The 16,344-nt window shown below is 39.9% G+C and overlaps 1 protein-coding gene across 1 annotated transcript in view; it reads right to left on the bottom strand.

Moving 5' to 3' along the window:
* brinp1 (bone morphogenetic protein/retinoic acid inducible neural-specific 1) overlaps positions 1 to 16,344 on the bottom strand; it is a 286,924-nt gene that overhangs the window by 194,276 nt on the left and 76,304 nt on the right. Inside the window, exon 3 of the mRNA XM_052037091.1 lies at positions 6,117 to 6,384. Within this exon, the coding sequence (XP_051893051.1) occupies positions 6,117 to 6,334 (218 nt within the window). The 5' untranslated portion in view covers positions 6,335 to 6,384. The remainder of the gene's footprint in view (positions 1 to 6,116; positions 6,385 to 16,344) is intronic.

Below are 16,344 nucleotides of genomic sequence, written 5' to 3' on the forward strand. Positions count from 1 at the left end.
AAAGAGCAGTGCATGCAAGATGGCCCAAGAACTAGAAGCCTTTTGCAAGGAAGAATGGGTGAAAATCCCCAAAACAAGGAATGAAAGACTCTTAGCTGGCTGCAGAAAGTGTTTACAAGCTGTGATACTTGCCAAAGGGGGTGTTACTAAGTACTGACCATGCAGGGTGCCCAAACTTTTGCTTCGGGCCCTTTTCTTTTTTTGTTATTTTGAAACTATAAAAGATGGAAATAAAAGTAATCTTGCTTAAAATATTAGTGTCATCTTTAACTTTATGCCTTTTGGAAATCAGGTGATTTTTTACTCACTTAGCTATTCACAGTAACAGAAATTTTGACCAGGGGTGCCCAAACTCTTGCATGCCACTGTAAATCAAAGATGAATGCACAGATAAACAGTTGGGATGAATCAGTCACTTTCAAATTTGCACACATGTAACTTGCGGTGTCCCACAGGGAACCGTGCTGGGTTCTCAGCTATTTACAAATTTATATTAATAATTTAGATTAAAAAAAGAGACAAATTCCAACATATCCAAGTTTGCTGGCAATATAAATACCGAAAGAAAAATCAATTGCGAGAAGACAAAAGGCTACAGAGGAGTTCAGTGGGTGGATAATAGTACAGCAGATGAAGCACAATAAGGGGAGTGCAAGTTATTCACTTCAGCTATAAGAATGGAAAAGCAGGATATTATCAAAAGGATGCGAGATTATTCAGTACAAGTATTCATTGAGATCAGGATGATATACTAGAAACAAAAGATTAGCATGCAGGTACAGCAAGCAAATTCAGTTCATTTGAAACTATTGGTTGGATTTAGTTTTCTAAATCAGCATGCACGAAAACACTGAGCAATTACACTCAGTGAACACTTAGAACACACTGTATCGAAATCCAATTTAGATATGCATTAATCACAATAATGTATGTCATCAAGTTCTTAATTATGACTATACATTGCCTGAGTATTTAACATTGATTTCAGAAGTAAAATTAAACCATGTAATGGAGTAACTTTAATGATTGTTGAGCAGGTATGAATTTATAACTACAAATGTCAGGGGTGTAATTATTGTTCCATTAATTTATTGCTCATAGGTCACACCAATTATAGAGTACAAAGTTTAGTCTTCTTTGTGAGAAAGTTAGTAAAGGAATAGAATTGCATTATACTTTCAAACAACTTTTGTAAAGCTGACATTGTGATTTCACTTTTCCATAACTGCTTATGTTTCCTTTTTATGCCCTGGTTTCCTCCAATATCCCAAAGACTTGACTGTAGGTTAATTAGCTACTGCAAATTATCCCTCAGCAGAGCTTAATAGCAAAAAGAATCAAGCCAGGGAAATGGTGGGCATGTGCAAGAATAAATTGATGGGGTACAGGGAAATAAAGAGTTGGGATTGGGATTGCTCTGCTGGGAGCCAGTATTGACCCTGTGGGTAGAATAGACTCCTGTGTTTTTATAAAGATGAATACATATAGCCTTCATGGAATCAATGGCAATCAAAGGTAGGCTCAAGGTATAGAGTCAGTACAAAGTAGAGAGAAAGTAAAGAATAAAATATCATACACATTTGACCCAACCTTTTGGGTACCTGGGTACCATCTCCAACAACAGATCAACATGAGGTAATATCTCAAATCTCTTGTTCCCCTGCACATTCTATCCAAGTGTTTTGACTTCCTTCTTAAGGATTGTCCTGGAGCAAACCCTCCGCCCCACCCTCAAGAATTATTACAGAAATACTGGGAAGAAATAGGAGGATAAAGAATACGTTTTCTTTTGTTTTCATGAAACACTTGTTTTTTGTGCATTGTTTTATTTTCAGTAACGACAAAAGGTTTTTAAATGAACTTTGTAGACAAAGGTTCAGAGGGATATGGGCCAACCGCAAACAAACCAGACTGGCTTAGAAAAGCATCTTGGTCGAGTTGGGCCAAAGGACTTGTTTCCATGCTGTTTGACTCTTTGCACGTAAATGACGACACCAGAACAAAATGTGAATCAATGCTTGCCTATTCATTTTATCATTTGTTGAAGCCTTCATTTCAACAACAATGGGCAACTTCAATCAGCAGATACAGGGATGTCTTCCATGGGAAGTAATCAAGAATGAAACATGACCATTTCAATATTTGGCACATGACTTGACTTGTATTTTTGTACTAACTTCTCTTCAGAGCACGAAATAATTTTCTGGGCTACTTTCTCAAAATCCAAAGCAGGAGAAACACTCTGGATGGAGCTCTGGTAAACTTTTATATCATAGCCACACAGCACATAAACAGGTCCTTCAGTCTACCATGTCCATACTGAGCATGGAGTACCCATCCATATTAATCATCATAAGTACATTATGTGGAATCTGGTTATTTTCAAATCTGTAGGTTCTTGCAGGAGTCCAAGGATGAGTTGAAAACAACTTGGTGCTTCACAAAGTTTTACAGGAAGAGTTTAAAACAAAGAAACAAAGAAACAGTCACAGAGCACATGGCACTAGATTTACTACTAGGAGATAAACCTAGACAAAAGGAACTAAAATGAGTTTGAGGGAGGAGGGGCAAGCAAGAGAGAGATTAACAAAAAAAACCACCTTTTATACCTGAGATAACAGGTACTCCTTAACTAACAATAATCCAGTCAGAAAATCTATCAGATACCTGTAGCAAAACCAATAAGAAAACACGTATTCACCTGATGGACGAACCAATAAGCTAAAAAGCAGTTATACATTGTACAGCCATTTGGTGTTTTAAACACTATACACGTTAAAATACTTAAGACAGCCGAATCCAACAATTATCAGCATTTGGGTGAAGCCTTCTATGTCTTGGAGATTCATGTGCTCACCCAGATAGTTTCTTTTTTAAAAAAGTCATGAGTGTACTTGCCTCCACCACCTTCTCAGGCAGTGCATTCCAGATGGCAATCGCCCTCTGGGTGAAATAACTTTTCCTCCGATCCCCTCCAAGCCTCTTAACCCTCACTTTACACCCATGCCGTGTCCCTAATAGGGTGAAGTTTCTCACCATCTGTGCCTCTTAATTCTGTACACCTCTCAGGTCCCATCAGCCTGCTCTGCTCCAAGGGAAACTAACCCAGCCCATCAAATCTCTCCCCATAACTGATATGTAGCATCCCAGGCAACGTCCTGGTGAATCTCCTCTGCACCCTTTCCAGCATAATCACATCCTTCTTAGAATGTGACAACTGGAATTGCATGCAATGCTCCAGCTACGGCCCAACTGAAGTTTGATAAAGTTGTACCAACCTCTTGTATTCTACATCCTAGCTAAGTGAAGCCAGCATCCTGTATGCCTTCTTCACTCATCTATCCATACTGCTACTGTAAGGGATCTATGGACCCGAAGCTCCCTCTGCTCCTCAATCTTCCCTCAGGACCTACCATGGTGCATGTCCTACCTTTTTATTATACCTCCCAAAATGTCTGCGGTGTGAAAGCAACAAAGCTAAAGCATAATGTAAATAATTTACAAAATTATTTTTTCTCAAATGAATTCCAGTGTTCTCCCATCTACATTCCCCAACATTACCTTCCTATCCCCAGCCCCACCACCCTCCCACCTGTGTCATGGATTGAGGCATTAGTAGAGCAGCTAGTAGAAATGCTGCCTCCTAGCTCCAGCAACCTGGGTTCAATCCCGACTTCCAGTGCTGTCTGTGTGGAGTTCACACGTTCTCACTGAGTAGGTTTCCTCTGGGTGCTCCAGTTTCATTCCACATTCCAAAGATATGCAGTCAATCAACCAGTGTAAATGGCAAAAAAAAAATCAAAAAAGGAGAGTTGCTGGGAGTGTGGGGAAAGTAGATAGGTGCTCAATGGTTGGCACAGTGTCAGTGGGCCAAAGTTCTGTGTTGCACGACCATGAGCGAGTGACCTTGTGCCACCTTGTGGTCCCACTCAGATACAGTAGTGGTCACCCACCACTCAGCAATCCAAGCTCAAAAAATACATGTGGATCCCAGATTGCTCAAAGGGAAAGTTGCTCAACACTGCATAGATTAACCTGCTAAAAACATGGTGGGGACTCAATTCAACAGCCAGTGGGAGTTCAGAAAATCAGAAGGTTAGGGTTTCAGTGATTACCCAGGGGTTCTGCTGATCCTTCCCACCAGAAACAATGGTTGCTATTGGCAATTCTGGAACACATTTTGGACAACCCACCCCAACAAAAGTACAGAGCCTTATGGGAGCCTATTGGTAACTGCATTCCAGAAACAAAAAAAAACACCCATTAATCATTTCCTTTTGCTTCCTGCTTACTGAGGCAAGTTTGGATTCAGAAATCAAAATACTACAGATGTGAGAACTTTGAAATAAAAACAGAAATGCTGGAAACACTCAGCAAGCCAGGCAGTACCTGAATAGAAGTCGAGTTAACATTTCAAGTTGAAGGCCATTTGCCAGAATAGTATAGAACACAGTTCTGATGAAGAATCAACTTGAAATGTTAACTGTTTCTTTCCACAGATGCTGCCTGACCTGCTGAGCATTTTACGTCAATTTACTATTCTCCCTTGGATCCCAGGCACTCCTATTTTTTTGACTAACTTGTGATGAGTGACCTTATCAAGAACTTTAAGGTCCGAGACAACCACATTAAATGAGTGACCTTATCAAGAACTTTGTTAAAGTCCGAGACAACCACATTAAATGCATTGTGCCCATTGTCCCCATGTTGCCTCCTCAAAAAAGTTTAGTTTTCAAACCCATGCCAACTGTCCTTGATTGCACTAAATCTTTCTAAAAATTTACACCGTTCCTTAGAATTTATTCAAAAAATTTGCTCAGTACTAAAGTCAAACTGATTGACCTGCAATTTTGATTTCTGCATTTATTATTTTGCTGGGAGAAAGAAATAAAACAAATATTTTTGGTAAAAGAGGAACTATCTTCAGAGATGAAAAACAGGAACCAGGCTAGTCTTAGTCCCAAGCACATCATTCAATACCGTTTCACCTTGTTTGACTCAAAACAATTAAATTACAAGAAAATCAAGACGCACTATGTTTCATCAGCAAAAAAGTATGGTCAACTTTTTTTTCAGCTAACTTTCCACATGAAACACACAATTGACTCAATGTTCTACACTAGGCTGGCTCCCACTCCATCTAATGGAGAAACTGGCATTGCAGTTTCTTACAACACTAATATAAAAATTAGTTGCAATTCCAATCTTGTTTACATCTTGTCTAGTTCCATCATTGCATCAAAAATTCCATAGAAGACAAGAACAGAAACCTTGACAGACAATGGGGGAAGGTAGTTTTACCTTTCGGGTGGAACATCGGTCGTACACAGCTTCATGGATTAAACATCCAACAAATGTGTAGGGGATGTTAAAGTCAGACCATCTGTCGCACTAACTGAAATTTGACCCACTGGTTTTTTCTGATCTTATTTCCCTGCCTCAAACCTTACCAAGTTATTTCCCTTAAGAACCATAATACATACTGCCTCAAAATGCCATTAACTACTTAAAGCATCAACGTCTTCTGTTCCATGCCGCTGCAAGAAAATCAACAGCAGATGAACTTATGTCAGATGAAAGGTAGGTTCAGGAATCTATGGTCAGATTTGGAGTACTGATGTTCGAAAGGAAGGTCAGTCACATATGGTAGGCTACTGAATCGGTACCTTACCGAGAGGAATAGTGAAGTGCTCAGTCTGACTTGGGACAAGATTTTTTGGTGGCAATATCAATAGAAACAAGGTATAACCCTGAACCAACAGCATGAGGGGAATATCTGGAGTCAGTTAGAAAATGGTGGTTCCTTGCAATGATAAAAAAATAACTGGACATGGTTTAGCTAAGCTCTTCACACTACAACAACAGTAATACATGATCTGCATCATGGCATAAACTGTCCTCGAAATAATAACACATTGCCTCATTTTGCTATTGTCAGCAAGCAACCACAATTGTACACACACACACATTCTATTTCAGAATATTTAGTTGGAAACATTTTCCAGATACTACTTTTGCTGCTAAATATTTGTTAAAATTGATCTTAGATTAATGTTAACTTTACCCATCATGAAAAAAAACACATTCAAAACAATTGATAAAATTGTAAGTATTACCTATATATTTTATATCTTGTTGTATATCCTTGACGATATCTTTCCACAAAGGATAAATATCCCCTCGAATTGTGGAAAGGGCCCCTGTCCGATATAAGCCAATCAAACTGCTTGGTGACATGGTTCTGGGTGGCTGTAGGATCCTGGTGGGAAGGTTTTACTGTTATATGGTCCCATATAAACAGTAAGTAGATGAATTCAATAAACCTCCAGTTCATGCTTTTCTTTCAGCCACTTTCTGTTCATTCTTGCTCCATTCTGTGGGGTCCTAGAGAGGAAATAACAGAAGTTATTTTCAACACAATTCCCAGTACAATAATAAAAAAGCAAAGACAAGAAAGAGCTGGAGATCAGATTGAGTTTATCTCCACTCTTCCAGCTTACTACTTGCCAATGTTCTTTCGCTGATGTCCAACAACAACCAAGAACATAATCGGAGCAGCCCTTCAAACCTTCTCTGCCAATCATTAAGATGATGGCTGATTTTTTTCACCTCAGCACTATTCGTATATCACTTGATTTTCTTAATGTCCAGAAATCTATCCATCTGGGATTTGTATGAACGCTACAGCTGAGGTTCCACAGACCCCTGGGTACAGAATTCCAGAAGTTCACCACCCCAGGTGAGTGCAGAAATTTCTCCTCATCCCAGTCCTAAACAGCCTACATCTTAATCTCAAAGCATGCCCTTCTCAGCTAGGGGAAAATATCTGTGCATCAAGCATTAAGTAATAAGTTTTGATGAGATCTCTCAACCTTCTAAACACTCCAGAATACAGTCCCAGTCCACTGAAACCCTCGAAGTAGCACTAGATCTCTCAAGTAGTAAAATACTGCAAAAGGAGAGTGATCAAAGGGTGATGCCAGTTTGAGCAAGGATGTATTAGGGAGCTTGGTTAAAGAGGTGGGTTTCAATGGGCAAGTTGAAAGGGAGGAAAGGAGTGGACAGATTTGACAAGGGGATTCGAGAAGTGGTAAAGCAAAAAAGTTTTGCAAATATGAAATAATGAAATGTGAAACTACCCAACAGATCAGGCAGCATCTGTGGAGATAGGTATGCCTTTGGCAACGAAAGGACAAGGTGTTCATTCTGGACCAATTAAATTCAAGAATGAATAAAAGGTCAGAAATGGAGGAATGCAGACATATCTTTAGGAAATAATCCAGAGTTGTTTTATCTCCCACTGAGAAACAGTTTTCTCCCTTTATCTTTGACAGTAAGGCCTGCACTTCTCAATTCTGTCCTCATGACCGTTTAAAATAGGTGACAGCTATGAAGGACAGTTCTTCCATTTCATGAAGGAACAAAGCAAAAGAATAAGAGCAGTTTGGTGTATACACACAGCCTCAATCAATTTCCAGGAAATTGCAGTGACATGTGAATAGACAGGTCATTATTGTATCTTTCAGAAAATTCAGGTTGACTGTGGAGCTAGGCTCAAACAATCCACGTCTATTGGCCAAATGGTGTTTGTAGTAGAGGAGACCATCGACATTCAATCAGTCACACTGATACAAGTCCTGGACTCAGTGACAGCTACTACTGCATCTGTCCACATATTCTGTTACTGGACTCCAGATTCAACAATGCATGGGATCGGAGACCCCATGGAATAGAAGAATGGAGAAGCCGGGTTTTTTTTTAAATTATTTACTTTCACAGCTTGATGTTTTTAATGATTTGAGGGATTTCATAGATTTTCACTTTTCTTCTTTGAAGATATTCAGGCTCTGTTTTTTTAAGAAAAGAATTTATATCAACTTTAAACGTTGTTAAATGTCTCAAATTAAAAACATTTAACATCTCAGTCATAGAACCCCAAAGGATACAACACAGAAAAAGGCCCACTCAGTTTGCACCAACCATCAAGCACCCAATTTTAGACTAATCCTACCTTAACCCATTGAATTCTCCCCACCTTCCCATACAATTCTCCTGGATTCTACTTATTTGCATGCTTCAAGCAATTTAGTGTCCAATTAACCTCCCAACCTGCGCATCTTTGGGATACGGGAGGAAAGCAGAGCACTCGGGGAACCCACAGGGAGAACATGCAGACTCCACAAACAGACAGCACTGAGGTCGGGATCGAATGCAGGACACTGGATCTCTGAGGCACCAGCTTTACCAGCTGTGCCATGGTGCCCTGTTGAATTCTTTGACACGAGATAAACCTTCCCTTCCCCCCCCCCCCCCCACCCCAGGATCCTTCTCCCCTCTGAGCTTGTCAGGAGGCAGTACCCAGCAGTAGTCACCAGAGTCCTTCTTGCCACAGAGACCATTGTTGTACCTGTGCAGATACTGCCAGGATCCAGAGGGATGCAGCCATGTCCAGCCTACTGCCAGCAGATACAATCCTGGGTAGATAAGGACCTTAGTTTAATAACACACCTTTTAAAAAAGCATGGAAACAGGCCATTCAGCCCACCATGTCCATGTTGACCTGTGGACAACCATATTAATCCTATCTTCCATTTCTTGGCCTATAGACTTTGACGTCAAGGTGATTCAATGCTTGGCTGAACACTCCTTAAATTCTGCCAGCGACTGCTTCCAACTCTCTCTGGCAGTACATTCTTTAACACACCACTTTCTGGGTATAAAATATCCCCCCTGTCAGATCACCTCTAAATCTCTTATCCCAAATCCACATCCTCTAGATTTATTCACATCTGATAACAGGAAAGATTTCCCGCAGTAAATTTTCCTTCATGGTTTTATATGCTCATCTAAGAAGATCCTGTGATCAGGAATGAAGGTCAAATCACAAGTTTATGAACAATTGCAAGCTTTTACATATCACTGGCCTCTGTTGCCCAAGCTATCAAGGACCATTTCCACAGAAACAGAGCAAAGTCAAATCTCTGTTGCCCAAGCTATCAAGGACCATTTCCACAGAAACAGAGCAAAGTCAAATCTCTGTTGTCCAAGCTATCAAGGACCATTTCCACAGAAACAGAGCAAGTCAAATGAAAATTAACTTTATTATCTTTCACACAAAGGAATGTGTTTCCCATAAATGCCATTTCCTCTGGTTGGGGAGTCAACGACAAGGAGTCTTCAATGTTAAAATTCCACAAAGGAATTTTGAGGCAGAAAGAAGCGTCTCCATGCGGAGAGTTGCCAAACTGTGGAAGGCTTCACCACTCAGTTGAGGGTTGAGGCAATGTGCATTGTGGATCTGAGCCAATGATAGATAAATACTTATTTTATCATATTTTCTTGCAACAAAGAAGGCCATTCACGCCATCAGATCTGTGCTAGCCCACAGAATTTGCACATCAGTCTCTTTCTGCAATCTGTTCTCTGCCAACCACCTGCACTAAGGGTAACTTACTGCAGCAGATTTGAAACACAGCAAAGCAACAGGGCATGCATAGGACTGGAGGATGTTTTGTGTCGAACTAGGGTTGTCAGTGATACAGTCTGGTTTCAACTCCATCACTGCTCTACATTCTCTTGTTCTACTCTTACAACACCCTCAAGTGCCCTAAGTTTGTGCATAAAATACACAGACATTATTCCTGACACACTTAACATGCTCTTATTTCTTCCCAACACAAAGTGCAAGCAACAGCCCGATATTCAAGGACTACTTGGCTCACACCCATTCCCCACAGACCTGCCCTTGCCCAACAAAAAGATAAACATTGTTTTAAAGAATTTTAATCACTCTGCTCTGAATCATCAAGCCTAGTTCCTCATTGTCATACAAGTGCAAACATTAAAATTGCCTTGTTGCAATCCATTAATATGTGCAATTCCAAATAACATCAAAGCCAAAGTCTAAAAGTAAAAAGAAACAGAGATGCTGGAAAGAGATGAGAAAAATACTGAAAAAGTGTTCAGATCACATAACATCCATGGAGAAAAACAGTTAACACGTCAGGTCAATGACTCTTCATTTGTTGACAGGTCATCAACCTGAAATGTTAACTGTCTCTCATTCCACACACACCACCTGACTATTTCCAGTTTTTTTTTGCTTCAGATCTCTAGAATCTTCTTAAATATGTACACTTTCACCTATTGTTGTAACATTGTTCAACAGAGAAAGTTAGGGAGATTGTCAGCCTCTTTGGGGAAAGTCATAGAAAGAAAACCTGAAATAAAAAAACAAATTGCTGTAAATACTCATCAGGTCAGGCACTATCCATGGAAAGAGAAACAGTTAACATTTCAGGTTTGAGACCTTTTGTAAGAAATGCTGACCTGACACACATTCTGTGCGTCTTCAAGAAAAGGAAGATGTTGGCCAAGAATTTTGCAGGTTGACAATATCCCTTTAATAAGCCCAAAAAAGCACCTTCTAAATTAAATGGGAAATTCATCATGGTTATTAACATCAGTTGTTGAAAACAAATCCCAGCATTAGGGCATTCTGAACTCACACAATGGACTAATTTATTCTGGCCAAAACTATCACTTTAGACTCTGTGATGAGCAGCTCAAGACTGGCTTGCTGCAAAATGCCATCTGCAGTCAAAGAAATGGCAGATCTGAGCTGACAAAGTGAAGGTTTCTATCGTGACTGGGCGGCAGAATACACCACCAGAATCAGCTCCCTAAACAGCAGGTTTAAAAAGTATTGAGCATGTGCAGTGGGTCAGGAAGCATCTGTGGGGATAAAAAAGAAATAATGTTTTAGGTCAGAGACACTTAAGCAGAACATCAAGGTTAACAAGGCAGCCAGCTTTTAAAAATTAAGGAATTTTAGAGTGTATACACATCACAACATAACCACAGTCCACACTGGGCAGAAATACCATAATAATTAGCACGATATTCCTCTTCAAAATTGCCCACTTCATTTTCTCACTTCCTCGAAGTGAGAAATACTTTAGGTTAAGGGTTGTTTCTTGAAGTGTTTATGATTCATATGAATCTGGTTGGTGTACTCAGTGGACTCAACCACATGGAGCATTACATTCCAACTCAATCCAGTTATTGCCTAATATCAAGTAAAGATTGAAGAATAGCACCAAGGAAAGAACTGTCCTTGAACCTTGAAGCACATCTCCCTGACAGTTATAATTGTAAAAGGACTGGGACCTACCCAGCTGTTTAGTTATTTTTAATGCAAGAAACCTACTCTAATTAACACCTAAATACGAGTTTGAGCTGTTATGAGATAAATGGTGCCTTATTTTGCAACCATCAAGAACTTGAAAGTATCAATGAGTTGCAGAGCCAGTGGGGATATTCATGTATGGAGAAGCACTTGAATTCTCTACCTTGTGTCTTACAGCCAAACTGTCACCTTTCTTAAAAAAAAGGTTCTTGACATAGGTCAGGCAGGATCTACTGAGAGAAAAACAGAGCTAATTTTCAGGTTGACGAGCTTTCATCAGAACACAAGGTGCAAGGCATCAGCCAAATGTTAAGTCACTACTTGTCCCACTTTCCTTCTCTACAGAGGTGACCTTGCTGACAAAACAGAGATCTGCACCGACAACTTAGTTATCATTCTAGCAAGATATCTGCCAAGAATTCCAGGAGCATCTTTAATAACTCCTCCGTGACAGAGTTCGAAATGCCCAGAGGAATGTGAACTTAAGATGGAACCCATACAGCATGGGAGGTGATTTAGCCCATCAGGTTTGTTCTAGCTCTTGAACAAGCTGTCCAAACAGTCCTATTTACTTACCTTTCCCCAATAACAATTATTTCATAACTAAAATTTGATAGGTCACTATTCTAACACCAGCTTGTCTAGATCACTTTCTATTCAAATCTCTCAAAAGAAATAATCAAGAGCCTTAGCTTCCAAGTAGTAAATTTAGTCATGCAACCTCACAAAAACATTCTCTAGACATGAAGACAGAACAGAGGCAATTCCGCAAGAAAACCAGCAAGAAAATTGGGTACCAAGTCAACAAACCGAAACAAGGAACTAGTGAAAGTATCAAGATGGACTTGTTAGAAGATTGCCTCAGTCCCATCAGCAACCAGCTCTCCAAGGTGCACCTCCCAGAATGAGGAATAATAGTTCTGATCTGGTATCAGATCTTGAGGGAACAAAGTAGGAATTTATCTTTGTTTCACGACAGAGTCAGAGAGATGTTGCATTGAAACAAGCCCTTCAGCGCCAAGACCATGCCAATCATCAAGCTCCCACGTTGGCACTCATCCTACTCCAAACCATTATATTCCCATAGTTTCCCATCAACTCCCTTCAGATGCTACCAATCTACATACCAAGGGCAATTTACGTACCTACCTGAACATCTTTGGGATATGGGAAGAAACGACAGCATCTGGGTGAAACCCAGTCACAGGGAGAATGTGTAAATCGACAGGCAGCACCAGATGTCAGGTTTGAACCTGGGTCACTAGAGTCAGGTCTCAGGGGAATGAGAGCACAGTGGTTAGATTATTGGATTTGTATCCAGAGGGTGAGTATTCTGATGCAGCATTATCAATTCAAACCCCATCTCAGTTGCTGGGGAATTTAAATTTCAAGCTTATAATATTAGTCATTGTGAAACTGCTGAATTGTTGTAGAAACCCAGTTTCTGCAATGAAGGAAATCTGTCACCATCACCTGGTCTGGTCTACGTGATTCCAGAGCCACAACAGTGGTCAACTCCTCATTGCCCTGTGAGATGGACAAGCACATTATTCATTTCAACAGGCAATTAGGACTGAATGATAAATGGTCTTGCCAGTGATTTCCATAACCCATAAATAAAAAAATTATGGAACTAAAAGCTGGAAGAGTGTTTCAGGATATTCCAGAACAGCAGAAGATCAAACAGTTTGAAAGCTGTGAAATGCAAGTTTTCGGACAGATGTATTTAGGCCAGAAAGTATTTCTTTGTCCAGAGGACAGCCAGCTGTTGGAATACTTTGACAGGAAGGGTAATTGAGATCAGCACACTGGATTCATTTCAGAAATAGCTGGATACCACAACATGAAATGTTGATATGCCAAAGATTTTCACTCAGTTCTGGTCCTCAGTAAGTTTACACCAGTTATTACCTGAATGACTGACTGCCACTTTAGTATTTCGCTAGTGCAGGCCCAAAGGCAAATCTGGGGAATCATTTCCTCAATGAAAATACCAACACATCTTCCATTTAAGTTATTTTTCTCTGCCAAAAATAAGAGGGCTTTTGAACTTGTTAATGGAGCAGAAAAACAAATGGGTTGTGGGATTCATGCCAACATTTTTTCTAAACTCTCCCTTGTAATTTCCCCCCACCCAAAGTGAAATGCTCTTCAAGTCACTATATTCAGTGGTCGTGTTCTTTAAATACAACTACTCATGGGTTAAAGGCTATATCTATTAACCCTGAAAATATGAGGCCTTTGCCCTTTTAAGCCTGGCCAGTTAAGTTTGACCCCTAAAGCCTGCTCTTCTGAATGGATTGCTTGAAAGACTAGCACTTCAAGGTCTGAAATAACTCAGCCAATATTTGTTCCACTGGAAGTCTCTTACAATTTCACCAGAACAAACACTGGAGATTTGCTCAGATTTACTACACCTGCAGTGCAGCTACACCCTGCAAATGGCTTTACTACACGTTAGGGTTGTCTGAACACATTGACAAATAATAAAACACCTCTTCCTTGTTAACATGTTTCAAACTGGCAAATACAAACAGCAGATTCCATCCATACACCAAAAGGATTTATCCTTGATTACATGGGTCACTAGTTTAAAGCCACAGTGTATACACATGGCACACTTTGATAAAAGTACAGCCTCCCAACTCAGAACATACTCTGGAACACTCTGACCCCCAGCATCAAAGTGCCAATGCACATTTGCTTCTAGCTACATTTTATATCGGACATCAAAAACAAGGAATTATTGATACCATATTAGAAAAATCCAAAACATTATTAACCGGTCTATTATTTTATGCTGCTGAAGCAAAAGAATGAGCTTCCTTCTCTTCATGCAATGCCAAGGGAGTTTTATGTTCATTCAGTTAGGGAGAGAAGACTGCAGTTTAATGCCAGCTTAAAAGTTAATACCTCTAATAAAGTAGGACTGTCTCAGTTCTGCATTCAATTGTGAACCTTGATTACAACCCAGCAGAAAATGGCCTGGGAAGAACCAACAATTTCTACAGGGCTTGGCCCTTCATTTTGCCAAAGGCAGAGTTAGCTAGAGTAAACCCCTCCTCTCCAGCAACAGGCATGTCAGGAAGAAGGGTGTAGAGCCAATCACAGGAATTCTCATAACATCAAACCATAGATTCTAATGTTCAGTTCAACAGCAAGCAAAGTGAACATTAGGTCACAAACATAAGGATTAAAATTCTATTTTATAATATAAAACTCAAGGAGTTCTTCATCATTCTCTGGGTGAATTAGAATCTGCATATTTAGAATCGGTTCCCAAGGGTTATTAAATTATTAACTGAAGTTAAAAACAAAACTAGATGCAAAACAGAAAATGCCAGAAACACTCAGCAGGTCAAGCAGAATCCATGGGGAGAGAAACAGATCTAACATTTCAGGTCAACGACTCTGTCAACCCTTCATGACCTGAAACAATGACTTTCTTTTTCTCTCTGCAGATGCTGCCTAACCTGCCGAGTGTTCCCAGCATTTTCTGTTTTTGTTGGGTCGTGATTTTGATTTTAGCATGTTTTTAAAAACCTCAGTTACATTCTACTTAACATGATGTGATACTTTCTGTATTTTTTTTAATTCCTTATTTGAAGTTCTCATAAATCCATTGATTTTTGCTGATTATACCAGAGAGGTTGCAACAGTGCACAATGGAGGAGCAAGAAGTCAATGAAAAATATGTTTTCACGGCTGTAGGTTCTGTCACAATAGATTTGTAAAGTTTGAAAATCTATAGATTTCCAAAAGAGGTGCTCCCTTATAATGGCAGCACCCTTTAAATGAAAAATGTCCAGACCAAAAGGCTGGAATTGGGATATCAAGTTGACACATTTGGGATCAAGTTCACTTGCTTTTGTTGGAGATTCAATGTCATCATCTCAGAGTCATAGAAACATAGAAATGTACAAAACAGAAACAGGCCTTTATGGCCTACCTTGTCCGTGCCAACTATGATGCCCATCCATGCTCATCCCATTTACCACATTCGGCCTGTATCCTCTACTTCTTTCCAAAACAAATACCTGTCAAAATACCTTTTAAACTTTGTAAGGGTATCTGCCTCCACTACCTCCTCTGGTAGCTTGTTACAAATATTCACCAGTGTCTCTCTGTTCCGTCAATTTCAAAAGTGCAGAAGATTCATTTATGTACACAGCCATCCAAACAGTAATGTCAGAAGTCGAATTTTCATGTATCAAGCCTGGAGTTCTGACCTCTATAGTTTTACATTATGGATTAATATATAGCACACTTGAAAAACATACAGCACGAGGAAAAAAGGATCCGAATTCTTTCTTACATTTGAGGCATCATGCACAAAACATATTGCGATACTCTAAGGCAAATCATGAGATTTGATGACATTTTCTTTTCAGCCAAAGTATGACCTAGCATACCTTTGTGTGTCCTTGCTTCCTAACAGTGGTCCCCAGTAGCACAGTAACTAGGCAACTAGTGCAGCTCCAGAGTTCAGCATCAAAAGTCCTCGTCACTGTATCTTGGCTTCCACGTTAGCCTGAGAAGTTGGGAGACAAATGCCATCTCAACACAACTTATAGGCTACTAGACTGATTTATAAATAATGAACAACATGATGAAATGATAAGAAGAAATGATTCCCACGCTGGATATGGAAAATAACGTTCTTGGACTAAAACAGATCGTAAGGTTCAACTCAAATATGGTTCCAGTCAATGTTGTGCAACAGCAGATTTATGGCAGACTCTGGTCTCCCTTATCTCTAAGCTACAATTAATCTTTGTCTCCTCCTTAGATCCCATTAAAAGCATTATTGACTTTCACCCTGGGCACACCATCCAGCCCATTCCTGATCTCCACAGCCTAAAGTGCGATGGATGTCAGTTTGGAAAGATCATGTGAACAACCGATTCAGCCATGCATTGTCAGACATGTCCTGACCATAGAAGCATTAATGGCTGCTGCTGTCATCTGGAAAGGTTGCTCATTATCCCTAGATGTTCCCAGAATGTAAAGATAACAGCTGCTACCTTCACTGTAAGGTGCCTGCTTCCATTCTTACGGAATCATGGATATAGAATTACCTTCAATGGCTACTTTCCCACTCCTGCATCTCTCTGGAGCACTCCCAAGTTTCTATCCTTGGCTCCCAGTATCCCCCC

Source organism: Pristis pectinata, chromosome 23 (assembly GCF_009764475.1).
Source record: "Pristis pectinata isolate sPriPec2 chromosome 23, sPriPec2.1.pri, whole genome shotgun sequence".
In the NCBI taxonomy this organism is placed as follows: Eukaryota; Metazoa; Chordata; class Chondrichthyes; order Rhinopristiformes; family Pristidae; genus Pristis; species Pristis pectinata.